We start from the raw sequence: 26,080 nt of genomic DNA, 5'->3' as shown, positions 1-26,080 counted from the left end.
TATGCTATTTGACAGATAGTAGTAATATACTGTCTATTTTCTTTGACAGCTAGTAGTAATGTACTGATGTCATTAACAATTCAAAATATATTTTTGTTGTTTTCTTAATTTATTTTTCAGTGTTCATTAATTAAAAAATACTGTTTTGGTTTTTTTTTAATTATTGAAGTTGTTACAGAAATTTAATTTTATGTGTGGAATTAATTTGGTTAAATAAAATTTTATTTTATTTCCAAATTAATTGGAAAATAAAAGTTACATTCCTGTTTCTTTTATTTTTACAGAATTTAATTCTGTGAAATTAGATTAATTTTCTGTGTAGTATAAATTCTAATTATAATCTTGTTTTATAATTTAGAAGTAATGGCTACTGAAACAAATGCTCAAACAAGTACTATTGTGGTGGCTGCAATTGCACTAACCCTCTCTCATGTTGTGATAGTACCAGTAAATCACGGTGAAAAGCCAGAGAAGTTCTCAGGAACTGATTTTAAAATATGGCAACAGGAAATGTTGTTCTATCTTACAACTCTGAACCTGGCTCGTTTTCTCCGTGAGGATGCTCCTATTTTGAAAGAGGATGAAACCGACTGGCAAGTGGTTGCTGCGGTTGATGCCTAGAAACATGCCGATTTCCTTTGTCAGAACTACATCTTGAACGGACTTGACAACACATTATACAACATCTACAGTCCTATCAAGACAGCAAAGGAACTTTGGGAGTCTTTGGAGAAAAAATACAAAACGGAAGATGCCGACTCAAAGAAATTTGTGGTTGGCAAATTCCTGGATTTTATAATGGTTGATTCAAAAACTATGATCAGCCAAGTTCAAGATCTCCAACTCATTCTGCATGACATTCACACAGAAGGCATGTCTCTCAGTGAATCCTTCCAAGTTGCAGCCTTAATTGAAAAATTACCACAAGGCTAGAAGGAATTCAAGAACTACCTCAAACACAAGCGCAAAGAAATGTCTATGGAAGAATTAATTGCGCGTTTGAGGATTGAGGAGGACAACCGCAATTCTGAAAAGCAGGCTGGTAAGCATCCTATGGAGTCTAAGGCAAATGTGGTGGAACATGCTTTGAAAACCAAGAAACGAAAGTCTTCTGGAGAAAGTTCATCACAAGGCTCTAAAGGGGGGGAAATAAAAAGTACAAGTTTAATGGCAAATGTTACATCTGTGACAAAGAGGGACATCGGGCCAAAGATTGCCGTAGCAAAGGCAAAAGCAAGAGAAGAACAAGCAAGAAGCCTGCTCAAGCCCATATGACCGAAGTGGACAATATTTCCAATGGTGTAGATGACATCAATCTTTCTGCAGTTGTTTCCGAAGCAAATCTTGTCGAAAATCCTAAAGAATGGTGGGTGGACACTAGTGCTACTCGCCACATTTGTGCCGACAAAAAGATGTTCACATCTTATTCTACAGTGGACAATAGTGAATAATTTTTTATGGGCAACTCCTCAACTTTCAAAGTTGATGGGCAAGGAAAGATTGTTCTCAAGATGACATCTGGAAAGGAACTCACTCTCAACAATGTGCTACATGTACCGGACATTCGCAAGAATCTTGTTTCCGGATCTTTGTTGATTAAGAATGGGTTTAGGCTAGTATTTGAGAGTGATAAATTTGTACTTACTAAGAATGGGATGTATGTAGGAAAAGGTTACATGTCTGATGGCCTTTTCAAGATGAATGTAATGACCGTTGTACCCTCAGTTATTAATAAAAATACATCTTCTTCTTACTTGCTTGAGTCTTAAAATTTATGACTAGGACATGTTAATTATGGATCTTTGCGTAGATTAATTAATATGGAATGTTTAACTAAATTTGACATTGATTCAAATCATAAATGTGAAATTTGCGTTGAGGCAAAATTATCTAAAACTTCTTTTCATTCAATTGAAAGAAGTACGGAACCACTTGAATTAATTCATAGTGACATTTGTGATTTTAAATCAATTCAAACCAAAGGTGGAAAAAAAATATTTTATCACTTTTATAGATGACTATACTAGATATAGTTATGTTTATTTAATTCGAACCAAGGATGAAGGTTTGGAAACTTTCATTCAATATAAGAATGAAGTTGAAAATCAACTTGGTAAGAAAATCAAAAAACTAAAAAGTGATAGAGGTGGTGAATATGAATCACCTTTTGATGAATTTTGTAAAGAACATTGAATAATTCATCAAACCACCGCTCCTTACTCACCTCAGCAAAATGGAATCGCTGAAAGGAAAAATAGGACTTTAAAAGAAATGATGAATGCCATGTTAATAAGTTCTAGATTACCTCAGAACTTGTGGGGGGAAGCAATACTTTCTGCCAATTATATACTTAATAAAGTACCCCGAAAGAAAGTGAATCAAACACCTTATGAATTGTTGCATGGAAGAGTATCATCCTACAAATACTTAAAAGTGTGGGGGTATTTGGCTAAAGTGGCTATTCCTAATCCTAAAAAGACTAAGATAGGTCCTAAGACCATTGATTGCATTTTCATTGGTTATGCCAAGAATAATAGTGCATATCAGTTTTTGATTGATAAATCAGAACATTCTGAAATGCATGTAAATACTATTATTGAATCTCGGAATGCATCTTTCTTTGAAGATGTATTTCCAAATAAGACTGGACAAGTGACTAGTACTAATAAAAGATCTTTTGATGCTATTACTAGTAATGATCAAGAACATGATCAAGAGCAAGAGTTAGATCAAAATGAGGAAGAAGAACTTAGGCGTAGTAAACGTGCTAGAACCTCAAAATCTTTTTGTCCAGATTTTTTAACATTTTTGTTAGAAAATGAGCCTTTAACTTTTAAAGAGGCTATGTCTAGTCTTGAAGCTCCTTTATGAAAAGAAGCTGTCGATAGTAAAGTTGAATCCATCTTGAAAAGTCACACTTGAGAATTGGTGGATTTGCCACTAGGTTGTAAACCTCTTGGGTACAAGTGGATTTTCAAAAGAAAAATGAAAGCGGGTGGATCAATTGACAAATACAAGGCAAGACTTGTGGTCAAAGGTTTTAGACAAAAATAATGTCTTGATTACTTTGACACATACTCACCAGTTACTAGAATAACATCCATTAGAATGCTAATTGCCATTGCGTCTCTATACAATCTAGAAATTCATCAAATGGATGTGAAAACCGCTTTCTTAAATGGTGAGTTAGATGAAGAAATTTACATGAAACAACTTGAAGGATTTTCTATTCCAGGAAAAGAAAAGAAAGTATGTAAATTGGTTAAATCATTATATGGTTTAAAACAAGCGCCAAAGCAATGGCATGAGAAATTTGACAAGGCAATAATGTCAAATGGATTTAAAATTAATGAGTGTGAAAAATGTGTTTATATTAAAAACACAGATAAAGGTTATGTCATTGTATGTCTTTATGTGGATGATATGCTCATCATAGGTAGTAATATTGACATGATTAAAACTACCAAGAAAATGTTGAATAAACATTTTGACATGAAGGACATGGGCATTGCTGATGTAATTCTTGGTATGAAAATTACCAAAACATCAAAAGGTTATGCTTTGTCACAATCTCATTACATTGAGAAAATACTTGACAAATTTAGCAAAGATGATGATCATCTTGTTAGAACACGTGTAGATGTTAATTTGTTTCTATCTAAGAATGTACAGGAAAGTATTTCTCAATTAGAGTATGTCCAAATTATTGGAAGCTTAATGTACTTGATGAACTGCACTCGCCTGGATATAGCTTATGCAGTAAGTAAATTAAGTAGATATATGAGTAACCCGGGAGTAGAACACTGGGAAGCAATTATAAGGGTTCTAAGATATCTCCGATTTACTCGTAACATTGGGCTTAATTGTACTAGATATCCAGCAGTACTTGAAGGATACTGTGATGCAAATTGGATATCGGATACTAGAGACTCAAAGTCCACCAATGGGTATGTCTTTACTCTTGGTCGAGCGACTGTATCTTGGAAATCTTCCAAACAGACTTGCATTGCTAGGTCTATCGAATCAGAATTCATAGCTTTAGACAAAGCAAGGGAAGAGACAGAATGGCTTTGCCACTTCCTTGAAGATATTCCAATATGGCCAAAACCGGTGCCTGCTATATGTATACAGTGTGATAGTCAATCCACAATTGGTAGAGCACAGAGTCATATATATAACAGTAAGTCACGACATATTCGTCGTCGACATAACGCCGTGAGACAACTACTCTCTAATGGAATTATTTCCATCGAATATGTGAAGCCTAAAGACAACATAGCGGATCCACTAACCAAAGGGTTAGCAAGAGAGCTAGTTGAGAATTCATCGAGGGGAATGGGACTAAAGCCTATGAAATAAGAGTTACCATAACGGCAACCCAACCTAGTTGACTGGAGATCCCAAGATCTAGGTTCAAAGGGACAACCAAGTTGTGAATGACTCAGAAGGATCACTGGGGAGTCTAACTCCTACCCATTTCTATGATGAAATAGTGATGTCTGTAGCGTTTTACATTAAGTAATACTTTTAATGATTCTTATATCTAAGTAAACCTAGTGGAGTATGGCAGGATACTCTTCATAAGAATCACCTATGTGAGTGTGAACTAGGCCGTTTCTATGAGATTTGTGAAGGGCTACAAATTCTCTAGAGCACTCATGAAAGACCAGGTTGTTCAGGGCCAAAATGAACACAATAATGAGAACTAAACTGTGTCTGGGAATATACTGTGTGAGTTCTATTATCTTGGTTTACACAAACGGCTGAACAGTTCAAGACATCATGTTCACTGGTTAGCTAGTAAATCCGATAGTGTCTCATAAGGAAAGGTTCAAAGCCAAAAGCTACCTATCCTTTGCAGAATATTTCCAATTTCTGTACTCTCTGTAATAGATCATGTTGTTGCATTTTCTCTTTGTCAAATTCCACTCATGTGGAGGATTGTTGGAAATTTTGGTTTATAAAGCTTATTTTACAACAATTTTGAGCCCAAAATTTAGTGGGCCCCAAACGTCTTTTGGGATGGGTCCGAAAAGGTGAAGTGTTCCTTGCCGCGTGGCAAGTCACACGGTGAAGACGGTTCGTCAAAACCATTTATGAGTGAATGGGAACATGACGTCGTTTTCGAGTTCGTAGAATGGACATTTAAAGTTGTTAATATCAGTTTCCTTGTGAGGCTTGTCCCACATTGAAACTTTAAAAGAGTTTGTTAAGTATATAAGCTCTAGCCTACAACACTTGAGTTGGGCCCCAAGGGGCACCCCAAGTTTGTAGAAGGGAGGAGTTATGGACAAAGTGAACCTTAGCCCAAACCACCACACACACGCGCGCCGCCGCCGCCGCCGTCCGGCCTAGTCGAGCCGTGCCAGGCGCTGGTTGTAGGTCGGGTCGATTCTAATATTAATTTTTTGGACAAAATTCATTTGAATTTTTTTAACAATTATTGCAGGAATTTAATTCAAATTTGTATTTAATTTTTTGTCCAAACAAACTTTTTCCTGTCTAAATATTCCACGACAGATTTTTCAGTTCAAACAGTTTTTCTAACTGTTTAAAACTGGACAGATTCTTAACTGTCTAGACAGATTCAAATCTGGACAGTTTTGTTCCAAATCTGTTTGAATTTTGAATGATATCTGTTCATTTCAAAAGTGCACATGTTCAAGTTAAATTCATACCTGTTCGGACAGCAGTGTTTGCCTATAAATACCGTTCAATTCCAGCAGTCTAGTAGATCCGAAAATTAGTATGCAAAATTCATTTTGCTATCCTTTTTGCTCCTTTGCATTATATATTCTTCACTCTAGTTTTTAGAATAAAATAAAGAGAGTATAGAACACAAGGTTTTGTTCGCCAGACAAATTTGTTTGAAGTGCTTCTACAAGTTTGTGAAGATCATTGTATCCTGGGAGATAGACGCCACTCAACCATAAACACTGTAACGGGGCGAATCTGTCTTAAGGACAGAGTGTCACACACTCGACTTGGTCTTTAATTATTTAGTCGGTTCAACAAAATAAATTCTGTAAGTTTTATTTTATTTTGTTTGAATTAGTTTCAATTTTTTATTTACACAGAAGATTGTTCCTACATTATCTACAAAGATTAAGGTTGTAGTTCTTACCTAAAACTTGAATTTGAAGATTTTTAACTCAATCCTCCAATTCTCATCCTAATCTTCACAAATTGAACTCTTCTCCCTCTAAATTGAAGCTCTCTACCTCTCTAAGATCTCAGCCAAGGATGTGAGAAAATGAACTCAAATAAGCTTATAACACATATATATAGGGTAGATTATGTTAAGCTAATTAAGTAGGATTAAATCTAATTAAACAAGCTTAAATCTAATTAATCCTACTCAATTCTACTTAATTAATCCAATTAATTTAATCTGAATCAAATTTTAATTAAACTTCCCATATGGTTCTAAATATTCCAAGTAGCCTATTGAACTTGACAATTTTGGTTTCTAAATTTGCTAAGGGTTTCAATTTCTGATTCTAAGTAAATATTCTCACAAAATTCCATAAGCAAACATATATGCGCAAAATTTAAACACATAATTAGGCAAATTCTCTCAATAAAATAATATTTATGTCTGGATCGTCACACGGTTGTTATCAATTAGACTAAACTAAGACAAAAGCATAAATTCATTATCAAAGTCGAGTTAATTAAAATTATAAGGATCAAAATAATATAAGGGCCAAAACATATAGACTATCAATGTAATTTATCACTGGATATATTAACCATGTGTTGCATATACCAGCTGAGAAAGTTGCAAATTGATATTCCCCAGAATTGGGAATTTTGGAGAAGTTTCACATCCATATGGTTCATTTGGATACTATTTGACAATTTTTGCAGCTAATATATAGTTGTATCAGCTAGGCTAGTGTAGTTGACCATATACCTTTGTAAAATTTGGTTGGGTTGGTTGACTTATCAAGAAGGCTCATATGAATTTCAGATTGTATTATTATTGTCTGAAACTTCTGTATTTGTGCTTTTATTTCAACTATAAGAAAGATCTTTTATTGTTCCAGAAGTAATAACTACTGATAACTATGTAGTCCCAGAAATCTATGTAATATTGTTTACCTAGTACTCTCAACAAATGAAGAATCACCAAACACACCAAACGAATTATCTGTTATCTTTTTAACTAGTTAATAAAGATGGATCGACATTGATGCACACATAAAGTTTTTAGTCACATTAATGGTTTGGTTTGAAGTATGTCTCGGGAGAATCCAGACTTGCTGAATAGTTTTTAGATATGTGGCAAGACATCTCTAACAAAATTGTTAGATGCATTCAAACAGACCTGCCAATTTAACTAGTTGTGTCCCTTGTAATAAACTGACGTTTGGTGGATTAATTAATACAAAGGTAGAAACTTTTTGCAAAAGCCTTCTGAGATTTGTCTTCTGATTAAAACAACTTATACTCATCAACACTTCTTGACAATGTCCCCCCCCCAACTCTATCCTCGCATTTCAAGCCTCATGCCACACGAACCTTCCCCGCCACACAAATCTTTCTCACCACCCATGAGCAAACGAGGGGAGAAGGGACCGATTTTTCTTTCGCCAACCGTTGCACCCATCCCAACGAGATTAAAATTATTAAATATATATATATATATATAACTTAATTTCTTTAAACATAGATTCACCTTGCTTGATTTTGATTATTTTTTAAAAATTAATTTTTTTTTTGTATTTTTTTTATTTTTAATCAATTTTTTTAATGTCTTAAGTAATATTTTTTTTACTTTTTAGATGCACAAATGAACCTAAAAAAGAATAAAATATTTGTGAAAAATTATTTTAAAAATTCAATATATACACAGTAATACGAAAATGTACTAAATTTTTTTATTTTTTATATTCGATGAATTTTTTTTAATTTTTTTTTTATAAATATTATACTTTCAAATATATCTAGGTTAAGTGCATCTAAAACATAAAAATTAAAATTAAAATTAAACTAATAAAAAAATTTGACCAAAAGCAAAAAAATGCAAAAAACAAAAAAAAAATCAATTTTCTTAAAAATAAACTCAATTTTCTAAAACCAAACAAGATAAATAAGTCTAATACTTTAAAATTTTACACTTAACATTCATTTTCACTAATTTCTTTATTGTCTTACATGTTTTTTGAAACTCTCATTACTTATAAATTTATTATATACCATATCACTTACCTCTCCCCGGTGGAATATTTAAAAGAGTAAAAGATACAAAGAGCTCATCCTCATGCTTCTTCTTCTGAGCTCTTCGGCCATCAAGTTTATCATAGAAAATGTTATTTTGACTACTTTTAAAAAGAAAAAAATATTTATTTTGTATAATTGGATAAATGAATTGATGTGGCATCTTATGTATAGTTTTTTTTTTTTTTAAAAAAAAAAAATTGGGAGAAAATATTAACTTCATTCAAAGAGAATAACAAACACAAATAAGAGTTCTCATATTCAAATTACATAGGAAAAACCATTGCAAGCATAAAGACAAACAAGGAAGCTATAAATTACAACCAACTATATTCACAATCATCACCAAGCACTTGAAATGTTGTAGCTCCACTCCACCATATATGTAGCTTCCCAATCGTCTTATCCTTCCGTCAAAACTCGAACACCACCCATCCAAGATGAAAAGTAATAGATATGATGCCAACACAAGACCTGCAAAGAGAAGAGGAGAAAACTATAATGCATAAATAAATAAATATATATATATATATATATATATATATCACTAAAGCCATGTAAGTTAACAATTAAACGAAGTCACATGTCACATGTCACGTGTTCACATCTTTCTACAGTGTAAGATAGTAACAACTTCAAAGGACGTACAGGAAAACATATACTTATCTTTATATATATATATATATATGAAGATCACTCTCTGCAGGATTTCGAATGCAGTCTGAGTAGTGAACTGGAATTCAAAGCATAGGTTTTAGAACCAAAATCTAACAACTATCTCCATGGGCCAAATGTGGGTCAACCTACTCAATCACTTTCAACAAAGTAAGTGCATACCTCCAGAAGAAATGCCACCTGAAACCTTGATGAATGAATTCTCAAACAAGTTCAATTTGACAAGTATTTGAACATCTATGAGCCATGACAAGTTCCTTAAGAAACTCATTCTCTTCTTCCATGCTTGAAATTACATTCCTAATTGTCATCTTTGTCAAGACCTCCGCATTTTTCAATAGATACTTTATCAAATTAAGTTCATCTTGGGACGCATCAATGCCAGAGATTTTACTTTCTTTAAGGGAAGACCTCAAACAACTTGGCACCCCTTGTGGTTCAAACCAATTGAATTGCTCTGAATATGCAAAACCATCATGAAGTGGTACCTAAAAACCAAAAAACAATAAGGTAAGAATTTGCAAATCACTAGCTTGGAATTATTCTTATAACTCACCTTCGCAAATACCGTAGTGCACAGATTACGTGCACCATTGAGCAAGTCAAACAAGCTCTTGCAGCAAAAATTGTGGCAAACACCCAATCCCAATTGGGTCAAATTAGGAAACACAGGCCAATTTTTGTCATTAGCAAAGCCGAGAGCCTTCATCAGAGATGATAAAAGATAAAACTAGTCAAATATATAAAACCAAAATGAAGTTGGATAAAGTTCTAAAATGATAGCATATGTATGATACTCTACATCTTATCTCGACTTCTTATAAGTAAATGATCAAAAGGAAGAGTAAACTTACTGCCATAGTGCTAGCCTTTAGATGTAGATGCTTAACATTAGAAAATGCTTTCAAAAGCCCAAATAATTGGTTAACCTGTGTAATGGCTGAAAAAGCATATGGATAGGGGGCTTCAACACAAACACTTGCTTTAACTAATAAGGATAGGCTCTTCAAACAATAAAGAACCACGCAATTATCTTCAACATGAAGGCATTCAAGAATTGGTGCATCGACCATGACCACAGTCTCAGAGTTTCGATATTGCCTCGTAAGTAAAGATAAAGACGTGTGTATAAAGTCTTCAGAGCTGGTGAAGAAATTTCATATATTGTTTTCCCAAAACCCACTAGTGCTAAAATGGATAATTCTTCGAGCACAGGGCAGGAAGAAAAGAGCTTCTGGGTCAGGTCATTACTTGGATAAATAAGTGAAACATGAAAGATCTTGAGACAAGGAAAAGAGATTGAGGCAGGAACATCAAAATGAACTTGAGATCCTAGCTTTAAGACTACAAGCGTTTCGCAAATAAAGAGGCTGCTAACCTAAGAATTATTGATCCGTAAACATTGATATCAATTTCACGGACATCACGCTTTACAGCAGCACTTATCCATGCATTCAAACGAGATTTATCAATATCTGGATCACAACTTAGATAGAATCGTTGAATACTTGACAAATCATGTCAGAGAAGTACTCTTTCAATGAAATTCATGAAGCTAACATGGCGATGATGATCTTTAGGCTTATGCATGCCAGACCAAGGATGCTCAACTAACAATGTCTTCTCATTGAATTCCAGATTGGGGACAGAAGTCCATATGCATTTCCATCTTGGTGACAGAGTGCTAGTCGCAACTGCATATTTTGTTTAAAGGAAAGAGAGAATGTGGGCGAGAACTGAATTTGGTAAGCTGCTGATCCTATCTTCTCCATTCCCTGTGTTTGCTATCTTCTTTAAACTTGGTTGATGGTTCGAGCTCGAAGCCATGAATCTGCAGTGCCTGAATAGATCAAGTGTATCAAAAATTCATTCTAAAGCATCTCCGATTCTTCACCAAACCCTTCATCAAATTTAAATTTGATGACAATTTTGGTGAACATGAGATCCAATAATCCAAATTTTAACCAAATTTACATCAACCCGTTTTCACTTTTAAGTTTGATTAAATTGTTAAAAGAAAAAACTGAAGTTTTTTTGTTTTGTTTTTTTTCTCTCATGTAAATTGGTTAAAGAAGCTTTTCAGAATAAGTTAGATATTTTTAAAAATATTTGACCCAAAAAAAAATTTGATTATTTTGAACATTGAAGTGAGCTATATCAAAGCTTTTGGTCTAAATTTTAAAACAAATTTGATTTTTTTTTTTGGGGGGGGGGGGTTGAAAGGTTGGAATGCTCTCATAGGTGGGTCTATGTGTAGCAAAAAGATGCAATAGAAGTTTACAGAGAAAGCAATTGTAAAATCCGTTGAGACCATCTCAAACCTTTCACCAAAATTTTCATGAGTTTGATTTGACATGAACTACTCCAATACTTTTATCAAATTTTCATAAAAATCATTTCAAACGTTCCCCTTTTTATACCAAATTTTACTCTCTAATACTTCATCTTTTTAAATTTTCATCAAATCAAATATGATGAAGGATTTGATAAATTCTCAATTTGATGAAAAAAATGACTCTCCCTTGATTCGATGAACATTTGATAAAAGGATTGGATATGATTTTTGAGTAAATTTGCATCAAATTTAAATCAATGAAAGATTGGAGATGCTCCATAGTATATCCACAGGTTCTATTTGGATGTTGAGAAAACTCAAACAAGAAAATAAAATAGGATTGTTGTTAGGGAAAATCGGTCTAGGGTCCCTCTCTCACTTTTCGTAATGGAAGAGGTCCACAAAATTATTTTTTGATGTCTAAGGTCCTAAACATATATCAGACAAATTTCAGTCAAACCCACCGCCATTCTTACCCACAACCAGAGAAACCCAGAGCTTTCTAGAGAGAGAAAATGAAGATGATCGGAACAACACTCCTTTCTCTTCTGAAACCATACGCCGTCGCCGTGAATGCAAGAAGTTGCGAATCTTGATGAATCGCAGCATGGTGAGAAGTCTTCCACAATTAGAGCTTCGAGAAAAGACAAACTGTCCAGGATGCACTATCTATAAGTGGACCAGGGCTCAAACCGACGAAGATGGAGTCGAAGGAGGTGCGAACCAGAAGCTCCAGCCACCGTTGAACCGGAAGCTCCAGCTGTTGAGCCTGTGAAAGTAGAGTCCGTGGAGATGAACCAGAAGCTATAGCCATTTCGCTCCCCCTATGGTGACCCTGTTTCAGCAGCACCACCCCTTTCCTCCTTTCTTTCTTTTATTCTTTTTCTTCTTCTAGATCTAAAAGAAACCACACCCAGTTTTGCTATTAGAGAAAAAGTAATCAAATTAATCATCTTGAATCCATACAAGCAATATTGCTTTTCAATTCTAGCCACCACCAGCAAATTCCAATAGAATATTTCATTTTCTCTTTCTAACTTCTCTCTCAATTAAACCCACTTCTTTGTGTATTTAACTTTCATTATTCAAACATATTTTTCAGAAGGTAAATATCATTTATGGGATCGAATAAAATAAACATCATTTATGCTATAAAATGTATAGAACAAATGAATTTATTGTATATAATTTGAGTATCACTACAACACCAACAAAGATCAATATTTGGAGAACTATTTCCTCACCTGAACTTGGACAAACCAAGTAAAGAAACCCACCTATTATTGTTTTGTTTTATATATTGCTTATTTGTGTATTTGTTTGTTTTAATTTATAAATATATATATATATATAGAGAGAGAGAGAGAGAGAGAGAGAAAGAGGTGGATTGAAGCTAAAGGGATAAGTGCAGATCCGCCTCTTTCTCTGTTTTTTTTTTTTTTTTGTTTGGACTGAATTTTTTTTTATTTGAACTGAATTTTCTCTGGGTTAAAGAGAATTTCTCTGGAAATGTTTCTTTAGGAATTTCATTGATTTTGAGAGATTTTCTCTGGCTTAAAGTGATCCAGAGAAATTCCTAAAGATATTTTTCTTTTATCTCCCATGCTGAAGTGAGTAGATTTCTTCATAATTTTGTGTATTTTGTAGAATCAATTGTTAATGTCTCCCCAGTTAAACATATTCTTTTGCTTTCGAATGTCTACTACTTGCTGTTTCAGTTATTTGCAGTGTATGTTACTGAAAATTGTTTGATGATAATGAAAATGATTGCATTCTTTTTCAAGTTTGATAGGCGTTCTTTTAGTATTTCCTTGACTATCTCTGCAAAAATTAGGACACTAGCAAATAAGAATAAGAAATTATCAAGACAAACCAGATAATTTCTTTGGATCAACCCAATTGAATTTCTCTGGGTTGAAGTGTCCAGAGAAATTTCAAAGACCAAAAACAGAATTTCTCTGGGTTGTTGTTGTTGTTGTTTTTTTTGGTGATGCAGAAAATTTCTCTGGTTTTAAATCCAGAGAAATTCTCTGGTGATGGGATTTTCTCTGTGAATATGTATCCAAGTCACCACAAAATCGATTGGTTCTATAGTGGATAGAATTTTGAAATTTTTTATGTGATTTGTTTAGAGAAATTTGAAATTTTCTCTGTGATGTCCAGAGAAATTTTATGGATAGAATTTTCTCTGGAAATTTGATTTGGAATCTGATAAAAAGCTTCATAGTTTTAATATAGGGAAGCATTCCTACTTAAAGACTTGTGCCACAGTTGGGGCATTTGGGTCTCCGGAGTCGAGTGGCAGTGGAGATGGTAACAATAGTAGCAACAATGGTGGAGGATCAAACCCAGATTTTTCCAGAATTTCTCTGGTTCTGGTAAGTTGCCATTGTTATCCCATTCTAATGTTACTTACATATTACAATGTGGAATTTTTCCAGTTGAATTCAGTTGAACAATGTTGCTTACCTAATGAATCACAATGATTTGGATGTGAATGAGAAGAAAAGTAGAGAAACTCATCCAGAGAAATTTGGTCCAGAGAAATTTCTTTGGGCCAGAATTTCTCTGACCAATTTTCTCTGCACTGAAATTTCTCTGGACCAAATTTCTCTGGGCCAGAATTTCTCTGACCAATTTTCTCTGCACTGAAATTTCTCTGGACTAAATTTCTCTGGACCAATTTTCTCTGGACTGAAATTTCTCTGGACTGAAATTTCTCTGGATCAAGGTTGAGGGACCTTAGACATTATGAAAATATTGTTGAGGGACCTTAGACATTATAAAAATATTTGATGTCCTTTATGCTATAAAATCATAATACCAGGGACCTTAAAAAAAAAACCCCATGTTGTTATCTAGTATAAAAAAAAAAGGTAAATAAATAAAATTGACCCTAAGACCATTTCCAATCCTTCACTAATTTTTTCATCTAATTTGATTATAAATTCGAGCAAAAAAGTTGATTTGATATGAACTACTACAATCCTTTCATCCAATTTTTATCAAAATCTTTTTTTAAGAATTCCCCTCTTATCCAAGGTTGTTAAAATTTGGATACTGCATTGGATCATCGGAAGGGACTCATGGATCAAATCGTAGAATTGGATCGAAAATCGTAAATTCTACTATGTAAAATAAAATAAAAAATTATCAATAATGATAATATATATTGCATAATTTTCAAAAGATTAAAAAAAATGATAAATTTGATATAATGCATTTTTTATGTTAACATAAATTATAAAAGATGCTTGAAAAAAGAGTTTATAGTTATTTATTTATTTTTTTTTATAGATATACATACATACATATACATAAGAAATAAATAATAACAAAAAATATGTATAGGATTGGGATCGTAGTGAAATCGGGATCGTATTCTATTCAATTTTATGAATAGGCTTGTAATCATTTTAAGATACTTGAATGTGATCCAAACCATTCGGCCCAACTAAAGTTGTAGAATCATAAAATTCTACAATCCGAATCGAGATTTTGATAACCATACTCTTATCCCAAATTTTCCTTTTCATCAAATTTGATGGAAAAAATCATCTAAATTTTCATCAAAATTAAATTTAATAAAAAGATGAGTTCCCAATTCGATAAAAAAAATAAAAAAAAAAATATTTAAAAAAGACTCTTAATTTGATGAACATCTGATGAAAGAATTAGAGATAATTTTTTAGTATATTTTCACCAAATTTAAATTTGATGCAAGAACAAGATCAAGGATTGGAGATGCAACTTTCGGATTTCGAGTTTTTCTTTTGATTTCAATATGGTTTCTCACAAACCAAGACTGTTTCACTCAATTTCATCTCTCATGTGAGAAAAGAAAGTACGCAAAAATGATCATAAATTTTTTTTTATCTGAGTGACTGTTTTTCAAATTACTTCCAATTTTCTATTCAATTCAACAAGATTCAAACAAAGTGGAAAATTAAAGAGAAAATTTGGGGGAAGAAGTACCGCTTCTTCATTGTTCAGCTGCTGCGATAGAAAATGATGAAACTTTAGGGTTTCAGGTTATAGCCTTCTCACTTCTCCACCCATTATATATATAGCTCAATTTAAATTTCACTTTTTTTTGTCCGTATTATTTGAAATTTTATAATTTAAGTCTAATTTTAATTTAATTTTTCTATTCAAGTAGGAAGTTAAAATTAATGATTTCATAATAATTGTTAGTCACAATATACTGAAAGAAAATTAACGGATATCTGGACAGACGGATCAAATAAAACTGAATTTAAAGTGTAAAAATTAAATTATTCAATTTAAAAAAATAAAATTCAAATCAAATTACATAAAAAGTGTAACTAACCCTAATAAATAACCACTGTTAAATTACATTAAGAGTTCCTTGAAGTTTAAAAATTCCATTTTTTTTTTCCTTTATTAAACCTAAACGGATTGGATTTAATATAAATAGTGTGAAAATATAAGAATAAATAAAAAAAATTATATAAATTTTAATGTGAAAAGATGACAACATAATTTTTTTATTTATATAATTAACAAATTATTATTAAAAAAATAACTTAAAAGAATTTAATATAATTATGTCAAAATTATAAATAAATAAATAAATCAATTTTATGAGAGATGAACCTAAACAAAACAAAACAAAAGAATCTCATATCACATAATCTCATGAGAACTAATAATAAAATCATTAAATAAAGACAAATCTCTAATCCCCGAAGGTTTAGCTTGGTAGATGTAACTTAGGACTTACGGATATATTTCTTCCAACTCTTAGATATTTGCCCAATCTACGTAGGTGAACTCCAAAATTAATCAAGATATGTAAATTGACCTAAACATCCGATTATTATAAAAAAAAAAAAAAAAAAAAAAATTAATAATAGATAAAGACAGATCTCACCGAACAAGTCATTGATGTTGCCAGTACACGTTGATTTAACACACTTTAAAGATGCGCACAGAGTCGTCATCAATTTAAATTTTTATCCTCTGAACTATGAGTAATGTTAGAAATTTTAAAAATTCTATTAAAAATTCTATAATATCAGACCCACACAATATGAATTCCATGTGCATTCCACACGCATGTAAGACATTTGATAAACTTTTAATAGAACTTTTGAGATGTCTAATATTTTTGCTAAGCTATTATCAATTTCACTTATTTAATTTCTAAAAATTATATTTTAAATTGTCTAAATCATAAGATTATCTTTGAATTGGGTATAACAAATCACAAGAATTTTATCTTTTAATTGGATATAACAAATCACAAGAATTTCATTTAATTATATTGTTATCCATCTATCTTATCTACGTATCTATATCTATCTATCTTTCCATCTTCTATGCTTCTATATCTATCTTTCTATCTTCTATATCCATCTATCTATCTAAAGGGAAGAATTGAGCATTTATGCCCAAAATTCAAAAAAAAAAAAAAAAAATTGATCCTATTCACACATATTGCGTGTGCCACCACTTCCAGTATGTGTTAAACATACAGATCGGCCATACATCTCTGAATTTTTGTTAATAAAAAATAAATACAAAATGACATACTTACCATCATCTGAAACTAAAACTTTAATATACAATTAATCATAAAAATACAGCAAAGCAGTATAGTTGGTACCATCCCTCAAGATCAGTTCGAAAAAAAAAAAAACGGACCACTAAGCAGAACAAAGATCACTACAGCACATATCAAAAAGATTAAAATGGACCCAATAAGATCATATTATCCTTGCAACAGAAAATCATGAACTTGCAAGACCTAATCAGTAAAAAAAAACAAATCCATCAAGCCCGCGAACCAAAACCGCAAATCCAAGACAAGCTGCCTAAAAAAAATAAAAAAATAAAAGAAATGTTAATAGGGATCACGAAGTAAACATTTCCTCAAAGAAATATTTTCAAAAAAAAAATTCAATTAGAATCGGAAATATGGGAGTTCGAACATAACTGATGAGATAACTGACTGATTTACAAACTTGAAGACTTGAAACACCTAATTCAGCTATTTCATGGACAATCTCTATTCAAAATTCTTGATTTTTTCTCTTGCAAGGTTATAAAGCCTAGAATGCAGACGTAACAGAAGCCATTTCATTTGTTGCCTTGTAGGGAATACATCAGTATTTCAAATGGTGTCTCTATGAATCTGAGAATTTATGATGTTGTGGTTGAGTAACAACCTCTTGCACAAAGAAAATTGAAAAAATAACATGACGAAGAAGGATGCCGGGGTTCAAGCTACACAGTCCATTCCTTTAATCCAAATCTCAGTTGTTAATAGGGACTTTTTAACTAATATCACAAAGTACAAAAGCATTTGATCAATTGAAGTTATTAGTTTCAATAGCAGCTCAAGAATAGAATATTTATCCATCATAACAACTCCATTTAGTAACAATGGTTGGATCATAAAAGAAACATTTAGTAAGTATCTAAAATAAAAAAAGAAAATTCAGACCACTCGTTTGATGACTCTGTACACTCTAAGACAGAGTTTGGTTCACTAAAATGAAGGTAGAATGGAATGGAATGGAATCGAATAATCATTACTTAGCATCCCATTGGAATGACCATTCCCTTACAATGTTGAATGATGATTCTATTTGAATGAATTTTCTATCAATTTTTTGCACTAATTGAAAGCTAATAAACTCACTGCAATATTGAATTTGCACTTTCACAATGTGTAAATGTGCAAATGGTAGTCTAAATAATATTTTTCTTATTTTCATAATTAGTACACATACCTCCAGAAGAAGTGCCAACTGAAAACTTTATGAATGATACCTCAAACAAGTTCAATTTAACAAGATTTTGAACACCTTGGTAACCTGACAAGGTGCCTAAGAAACTCAGCCTCTTCCTTTATGCTTAACATTCCATATCCAATTGTCATCTTTTCTAAGACACTTGCATTTTCCAAGAAATACTTTATCAGATTGAGCTCATCTTGCAACCCATCAATGCCAGAGACTTTAATTTCTTTGAGGGTAGACCTCAAACAACTGGGCACCCCTTGTGGTTCAAGCCAGTAGAATTGCTCCAAAGGTTCAAAACTATCAAGTGGTACCTAAAAACCAAGAAAAAGAAAAGGTAAGAACTTGCAAATCACCGGTTTGGAATTGCAATTTTATTTATATATTATTTTTAACTCACCTTCGTAAATACCATAGTGCACAAATTAGGCACACCATTGAGTAAGTCGGGCAAACTCTTGCAGCCAACATCATCAAATTCCAAATGGGTCAAATTAGGAAACACAGGCCAATTTTTGTCATTAGCAATGCCGAGAACCTTCGTCGGAGATGATAAAAATAGTCAAATATACAAATCTGAAATTATTCTTGATGAAGTTCAAAAAATGATAACATATGACAATCTACATCTTCACTTCTTAAAGTAAATGATCAAAAGGAAGAATGAACTCACTGCCATTGTGCTAGACTTCAGATGTAGATGCTTAACATTAGCAATTGCTTCCAAAAGCACAAATGCTCGGTTCAGATGTGGCATGGCTCCAAGAGCATGTGGATGGGAGGCATCAACACAAACACTTGCTTTAACTAATAAAGATAAGCTGTTCAGACAATATTGAACAAAGCAATCATCTTCAATGCAAAGGTAGTCAAGAATTGGTGCATTGACAATAACCACAACCTCAGAGTCTCCATATTCCTTTACACATAAAGACAAGTACAAAGTCTTCAGAGCTGATGAAGAAATGTTATATACTGTTTTTCCAGGACCCATGACCGCTATAATGGATGATTCTTCGAGCATGGGGCAGGAAGAAAAGAGCTTTTGGGTCAAGTCATTACTAGGAGAAATAAGTGAAACATGAAAGATCCTGAGACAAGGGAAAGAAATTGAGGTAGGAACATCAAAATGAAGTTGAGATCCAAGCTTCAAGACTACAAGCGTATTGCAAGTAAAGAGGTTTCTAGGCAACTTAAGATCCAAGCCTTCGCAAACGTTGATATCAATTTCATGGACACTACGCTTTATAACAACACCTATCCATGTGTTCAAACGAGATGTATCAATTTCTGGATTACATCCTAGAGAGAATCGTTGAATACTTGACAAATCATGCAAAAGAAGTACTCTGTCAATGAAATTCATTAAGCTACCATTGTCATTGTGCTTACGGAACAGAATATACGAAGGTAACAGTATTGGACCATTGAATTCCAAAATGGGAACAGAAGCCCATATGTGTTTCCACCTTGATGATAGAATGCTGGTCCGAACTGCATATTTTGTTGGAAGGAAAGAGAGAATGTGGACAAGAACAGAGTCTGGTAACTTGCTGATCCTATCTTCTCCATTCTCATTCGCTTCCTTCTTCAAACTTGGCTGGTTGTTCAAGCTAGAAGCCATGAATCTGCAATGCCTGAATAGATAAAGTGTGCCAAAAAATCATTCAAATAGTCAATGGTGGATGCATGAAGGCACCAGGAGTGGGACATAACCCGAGTCCGGATTCTCGGCCGCCCTTTCCGGCGGCCGTTCCATCAGCCCCCCAAAACGACGTCGTTTTGGGGGTTTTTTTGATTTTTTTTTTTTTTTTTCTTTCTTCTTCTTCGTTGCAAAACAGAACCAGAGGGAGGGGAGGGGAGAGAGAGAGAGAGGGAGGGGAGGGGAAGGAGAGAGAGAGGAAGGGAGAAGAAGAGGGAGCACCGGACTGGAGGGGGCCTAAATCACCGGGGGAGGAGGAGGATAAGGCGGAGGCGGGCCGGACGCGGAGGCGACGGCAGATCGGGCGACGATCGACGGCTGGCGAGCTCGACGACCTGCGACGGCTGGCGAGCTCGACGACCTGCGACGGCGAGCTCGACGACCTGCGGACCCCAAAATCCGGCGAGCTCCCCTCCCCTCCGGCGGCCTCCCCTCCCCTCCCCTCTGCTCTGCTCTGGTTCTGCGGAAAAAAAAAAAAAAAAAAAAAAAAAAAAAAAAAAAAAACGAAAAACCCCCCAAAACGACGTCGTTTTGGGGGGGCTGTTGGGAACTGCCGCCCAAAAGGGCGGCCGAGGATCCAAATTCGACATAACCCACCTCAATATTTTATAATTACAACAATACCTATATAAAGTGGTTTTTGTTTAACCCTGAGAAATTATAATGTTGCCCACCCTAAATCATTTAAGACCCCTTCAAAAATAATTTTTTTAAAGGCCCTTCTTTTTTCTATCAATCACATAATAACTCTGAATACAGAAATGACTCTCTTTCTCTCTCTTCTCTATGTTCTCTCTATTTTATTCTCACTTCGCAAAATTAATTTTTCTCTTCTAGTACTTCTCATATAATTTTTCTTAAAAGCCTTTCTTATTGGGTAAATTACACATGCGGCCCATATAGGTTGCATATTAAACCAATTTGATCCTACAATTCCAATTGCATCATTTTTTCCTTTAATTTTTCGCATTATAACTCTCACTAATAAATTGAAGGAAAATTAAGTATTACGAAAAGAGTCCATTCAATCTTCTCAAAACTAACTGAGGGATTGATATATAATTTGCAATAGATGTGTCTGTGTGTGTAACAGAGAGATGACCACAATATATCCATAGGTTCTGTTTGGTTGTCGAGAAACACAAACAAGAAAAAAAAATCTTGAGTTTTTAAAATTCTTGTTACCTAGTATGAGAAGCATATAAAAAAAAAATTAAAAAAATTAAAAAACTCAACCTTATTGAGTTGAGTATCCCATTTTTCTATTACCAAATACAAATCTCGGATTTCCAATTTTTATTTTGATTTCAATAGATTTCTCAGCAACCAAATGGAAGGTTATTGTTTCTCTCGATTTCCTAGCTCTTCTTGTAATACCCCACCCCAAAGTGTAAATTGTTGTGCAATTATGGTGGACTAATAATGTATCGTTATGGAATAAAATCGTGGTATTAATGGTAGAGTAAAATCTCAATTAAGCAGTGTAACTTATAATGGTTATGTTAAATTAAAGTTGTGGATCAATGATCATATTAATGTATGAATTAATGTAAAGGAATATTAACCAATGATCATATTAATGTATGAATTAATGTAAAGGAATATTAACCAATGATCATACTAATGTAAAGAAATATTAACCAGGGCCTTTCACCTAGTGGTTGTGTAGCACCACTTTGTCGTGTGAGGTTGCGGGTTCAAATTCTATGGAGAAGGGTTTCATACCTTTTTTCTTACCCCTTTCCCCTACTAACAACTAACAAGGGAACTCCTATTGATATATACCATGTGACAAAATAATAACAATAATAATGTAAAGGAATATTGTAGAGCATGTCATAGAAACAAACACCTAGTTCTTGTGAGAGAATATCTGTATATATATCATTATTGGTGGTGTGTCATGTGAAGTTGGGAGAATTGCTAGGCATTAAATTAGGCAGTGAGAAAAAAGAGGAAGTAAACAATGTTGGCTGTGTTATTATCATCCCATGTGAGTGGCTAACCCACCTTAGAGAGAGTGGGGTGGTTGGAGACCACTTTAGAGGGAGTGGGAGAGGCACCTCCCCACTAACCAATCCACTCACCATTGCTGTCCAGCTACCTTCCCTCATGATATGTATAAATAGAGGTTGAGAGGAGAGTAGACAATAGAGAGAATCATCAGAAATTGGAGAGTGAGAGCTGTGAGTTGAGTGAGTTTCATCTCCTCCTCTGTAATTGTATTTTTGCTCCATTTTAGTGATAATTCTCATTTCTGTCCGTGGATGTAGGCATTGGGCCGAACCACGTAAATATTGTGTTCTCTGTGTGTGTGAGATAATTCTCTGGGTGTCTTTGATCCTAACAAGTGGTATCAGAGCCTCGTTGGTGGCGTTTCGGAACAAAAACAGCGTGTTGTTCGAAATTGCCCAGAAATCGTATTGCTCGAAATCAGATTTTGAGCATACCAGGAGCAAGGGCTCGACGAGAGGAGTCCAGAAATATAAAGCAGACACCCAACGGAGGCCGGACGCGCCCTCACGCGCCTCTGGAAGTTGGCGCGTGAATCCCAGTCGTGTCACGCGCCTACACGCGCCGTGCAGGCTCCCGGCGCGTGGTCCTAGTCTCAGACACGCGCTACACGCACGGACGAAGGTAGACGACGCGTGAGTTGACGCGCGACACGCGCCGCACGCGCGCGCACCAAGCCACTCGAGCAGGAGCCGCGTTGACCGAGCCAGAGCCGCTGACCGAGCCGCTGACTGAGCCGATGACGTCAGCCTGACGTCAGCATAACCGGAGGAGTAATTTGGTGCTTCGCAGGCGCACCAGATTCTGCCGATCTGAACCGTTAAAATTGTTTTGGCTTCATCTAAGCCATTTGAGGTCCGATTTGGGTGATCCAATAGTGCTTTCCAACTATTTGGAATATTTCGGACACATCCGTACGGTCAGATTTTTCAAATAAGCTTTCAAAAATTTGCAGTTTTTATTTTGGCAATCCGAAGTGCTTTTCCGGCTAATTTGAGCCGTCTGGACTTCACAGCAAAGCCTGTTTTTTTCAAACAGAGATTACTTTCTGAATGATGGAGGAATCCACATCAGTTTCAGGGCCGATGATACGGTTGAACGCTTCTAATTATGCGATATGGAAGCCGCGGATGGAGGACGTCCTGTATTGTAGAGATTTGTTTGACCCTATAGCGCTAAAGGGGGTCAAACCAGATGGAGACAAGGATGGGGACTGGATAAAAACCAACCGGAAGACTGTCGGTCAAATCAGACAGTGGATTGACCACAGTGTGTTCCACCATGTTGCCCAAGAGACAGACGCCTATGCCCTATGGATGAAATTGGAGGGCATGTACCAGTCCAAGACCGCACGGAACAAAGCCTTGATAATGAGAAAGCTTATAAACCTGAAGCTGAAGAATGGTGTGTCTGTTGCTGAACACACCAGTGAATTTCACAGCCTTGTGAACCAGCTTGCATCAATCAAAATGGAGTTGGAGGATGAGATGCAAGCATTATTATTACTCAGTTCCTTACCAGACAGCTGGGAGACGTTGGTGGTTTCTCTCAGTAATTCTGCACCCGAAGGGAAGCTGACCATGGGGATGGTCACAGACGCCTTATTCAACGAGGAGGCAAGGAAGAAAGAAATGGAAGGAGAGCAGTCCCATGCCCTTGTCACAGAAAGTAGAGGCAGAGATAGAGAAAGGGGCAGAGGTAGAGGAAGAAGTAAAAGCAGAGGGCGTTCACAGTCCAGACAGGGCAACACGAGGAGGTGTTTTTACTATGATCAAGAGGATCACGTAATAAGAGATTTCCCGGAGAAGAAGGCGGACAGACAAGCCAAAGAGAAGGCTAAGGGACACGGAGGTCCCTCAACTACAGCAGTTGCAGTGCATTCCTCTGACGATGAAGAGGTGATGCTTACAATCTCGTCAGAGTTGGAAACACCCGGCTGGATTTTGGATTCAGGGTGTACGTTCCACATATGTGCGGATAGGAAGCTTTTCTCCACTTACCGAAGAGTCAGCGGTAGCATTATCCGGATGGCCAACAACACAGTGAACAGAGTTGTCGGCATAGGGACAGTGCGATTCCTTACTAAGGATGGAAGAAAAGTAATTTTATCTGAGGTCCGACATGTGCCAGGAGTACGGAGGAATCTAATCTCCCTGAGTATGCTAGATCTAAAAGGAAATTGTTTTTCATCTAGTGGCGGGGTTCTTCATGTATACAGAGGTGATAAAGAATTGTTGCAAGGCAAATTGTGCAACAAATTGTACAGACTGGAAGGAGAAGTTTTGACAAAGATGAGTGTTGTCAAATGCCAGTCGAAGGGTACAAAGAGAGAACATACGCAACCAAAGCGTATGATTGAGCAAGGCTTTCATCAGGAATGGCGAAAACGGTGCACGGGAACGCAAGGAGGCAGTTCAAAGGTGCACAGAGCTGAGCCAGTGAAGCCAATCTTGAAGAAAGTTCAGAGCAAAGAAACCAAGTCTGTAGAGACTATGCCGGTGAAGAAGAGAGTTTCTTTTGCTTCCGTGTTAGAGACATTTTGCAACCTCTCAAAAGATGCATGGAAAGGAGGGATGCAATCTCGAGTCGCAAAGTGAGCGTTGCAATGCACTCCAATAAGGGGGTGCGAGCACTATGCACGGAGTTGCATAGTGATAACTTGTACAGACCGATGGAAGTTGTCTTGGCAGAAGGGCTAACTGTCAAACATCAGTACGGACGTACAAGTGAGACAGAACCGAACATCAGGGATTGCAGCACAGACAACGGGCGTATGAGATCGCTGGGAAGTTGTTCTGAAGTGCAGAAAGCAAAGGCTGGTTGTTCAGAAATAAGCTCCAAGCAAGGAAAATTGAGGATGTTGATGTGTCAAACTCTGAAGTTTTCTAGTTGCTCCAGTGTTCATCATGCAAGGAGTTGCACGGTAATGCAATGAGTTGCACGGTAATGCAAGGGTATCCCGAGCAGGGGGTGCAGGACATCCAATCAGGGGGTGTCAAGATATCTTGGTTGCGCAAGTTCAAGCATAGCAAGTGAAGACATCCGAGACAGGAAGCGTAGAAGAGATCTGAGGGAGATAGGAGCAGAGGCTCTCTCCAAATCAGAGAGTGGTATGAGTTGAGTTGAGGATGTAGGATTCCCTCCTCTTCTTGTATCTCTGGTGTATTATCTCTAGCTTCAGGGGATGTAGCATCTCAATGAGGAGATGAAGATTCTGTTGAAATTTGGGCGTGACAAGATTAGCAGCAGTGTGTGCAGTTTATCACCTCACATGGGTTGAGGGGGTGATTTGTTGGCTATGTTATTATCATCCCATGTGAGTGGCTAACCCACCTTAGAGAGAGTGGGGTGGTTGGAGACCACTTTAGAGAGAGTGGGAGTGGCACCTCCCCACTAACCAATCCACTCACCATTGCTGTCCAGCTACCTTCCCTCATGATATGTATAAATAGAGGTTGAGAGGAGAGTAGACAATAGAGAGAATCATCAGAAATTGGAGAGTGAGAGCTGTGAGTTGAGTGAGTTTCATCTCCTCCTCTGTAATTGTATTTTTGCTCCATTTTAGTGATAATTCTCATTTCTGTCCGTGGATGTAGGCATTGGGCCGAACCACGTAAATATTGTGTTCTCTGTGTGTGTGAGATAATTCTCTGGGTGTCTTTGATCCTAACAAACAAATCAAATATGAAAAGAGAAACATGGGAGAAGTGAACATGGACACTTTTGCGGATTTGTGAGAAGAATTAAGAGAATTAAGAAACAGAAGAATGGTTTGGGTCTATTACATGTGTAAAGATATTTAGCAATATTTTGAGAGAGAGAGAGAGAGAGAGAGAGAGAGAGAGAAAAGATTAGAAAAGGAAAATAAGAAAGTGGGAAAGTAAAAAGAAAATTTGAGGGAAGGAGAAGAAGTACCTGATCTACAATGCTTTGCTGAAGAGAGCTCCAAATTTGGAATAGACACCACTTGACATGGAGACCTTCTTCTTCCCTCTTCAGTTGCAGCTGCGGTGGAAAATGAGCGAATTTATAGGGTTTTAAAGCTTCTAGCACCTAGGTTGTGTTTGGTTGGTTGGTAGCCCCAAGTTGTGATTGGTGGATAGACTTGATAAAATAAATGAAAAGAAAAAAGAAATATAATTTTTATTTTTATTTAATTATAATAAAAAATATAAGAAAAAATAAAGTGATAGAGAAATATAATCTCACTTTTTAATAGATTCAATTAGGCTCTTTTTTCTCTATTTTTTAACTCAACTAAACATAATTTGAAATTTGAATTCAATCAATTATATTTCCTTTTTTCTTTCTACTTCCCTATCTATTTCTATTTTTATTTCTATTTCTGTCATTAAATCTTTCGAC

General features: G+C 35.3%; 1 protein-coding gene across 1 annotated transcript; it reads right to left on the bottom strand.

Annotated features, from left to right (window-relative positions):
* Positions 1-9,060: 9,060 nt before the first annotated feature.
* On the bottom strand, positions 9,061-25,773 carry LOC114294811 (putative F-box/FBD/LRR-repeat protein At5g22670). Its single transcript, XM_082897101.1, has 8 exons — positions 25,631-25,773; positions 18,674-19,637; positions 18,401-18,538; positions 18,053-18,314; positions 10,277-10,373; positions 9,753-10,050; positions 9,455-9,601; positions 9,061-9,386 (listed from the first exon to the last, which is right to left on the bottom strand). Exons 2-8 carry the CDS (start codon positions 19,622-19,624, stop codon positions 9,102-9,104), a joined length of 2,178 nt encoding a protein of 725 aa, XP_082753227.1. The 5' UTR covers positions 19,625-19,637; positions 25,631-25,773; the 3' UTR covers positions 9,061-9,101.
* Between the last annotated feature and the right edge of the window lie 307 nt (positions 25,774-26,080).

The sequence above is a fragment of the Camellia sinensis genome, chromosome 12 (genome assembly GCF_055761805.1).
Source record: "Camellia sinensis isolate YWXY chromosome 12, ASM5576180v1, whole genome shotgun sequence".
In the NCBI taxonomy this organism is placed as follows: Eukaryota; Viridiplantae; Streptophyta; class Magnoliopsida; order Ericales; family Theaceae; genus Camellia; species Camellia sinensis.
This window is presented reverse-complemented; position numbering and strand designations above follow the sequence as displayed.

Bases quoted from the DNA above. Each gene is read 5' to 3' on its own strand.
- LOC114294811 (XM_082897101.1), bottom strand. From the start codon at position 19,624: ATGGCTTCTAGCTTGAACAACCAGCCAAGTTTGAAGAAGGAAGCGAAT. The intron at 18,539-18,673 runs GTGAGTTCATTC...TCTCCGACGAAG, and splicing joins TGAAGTCTAGCACAATGGCA to GTTCTCGGCATTGCTAATGA. The intron at 18,315-18,400 runs GTGAGTTAAAAA...CTTGGTTTTTAG, and splicing joins GCACTATGGTATTTACGAAG to GTACCACTTGATAGTTTTGA.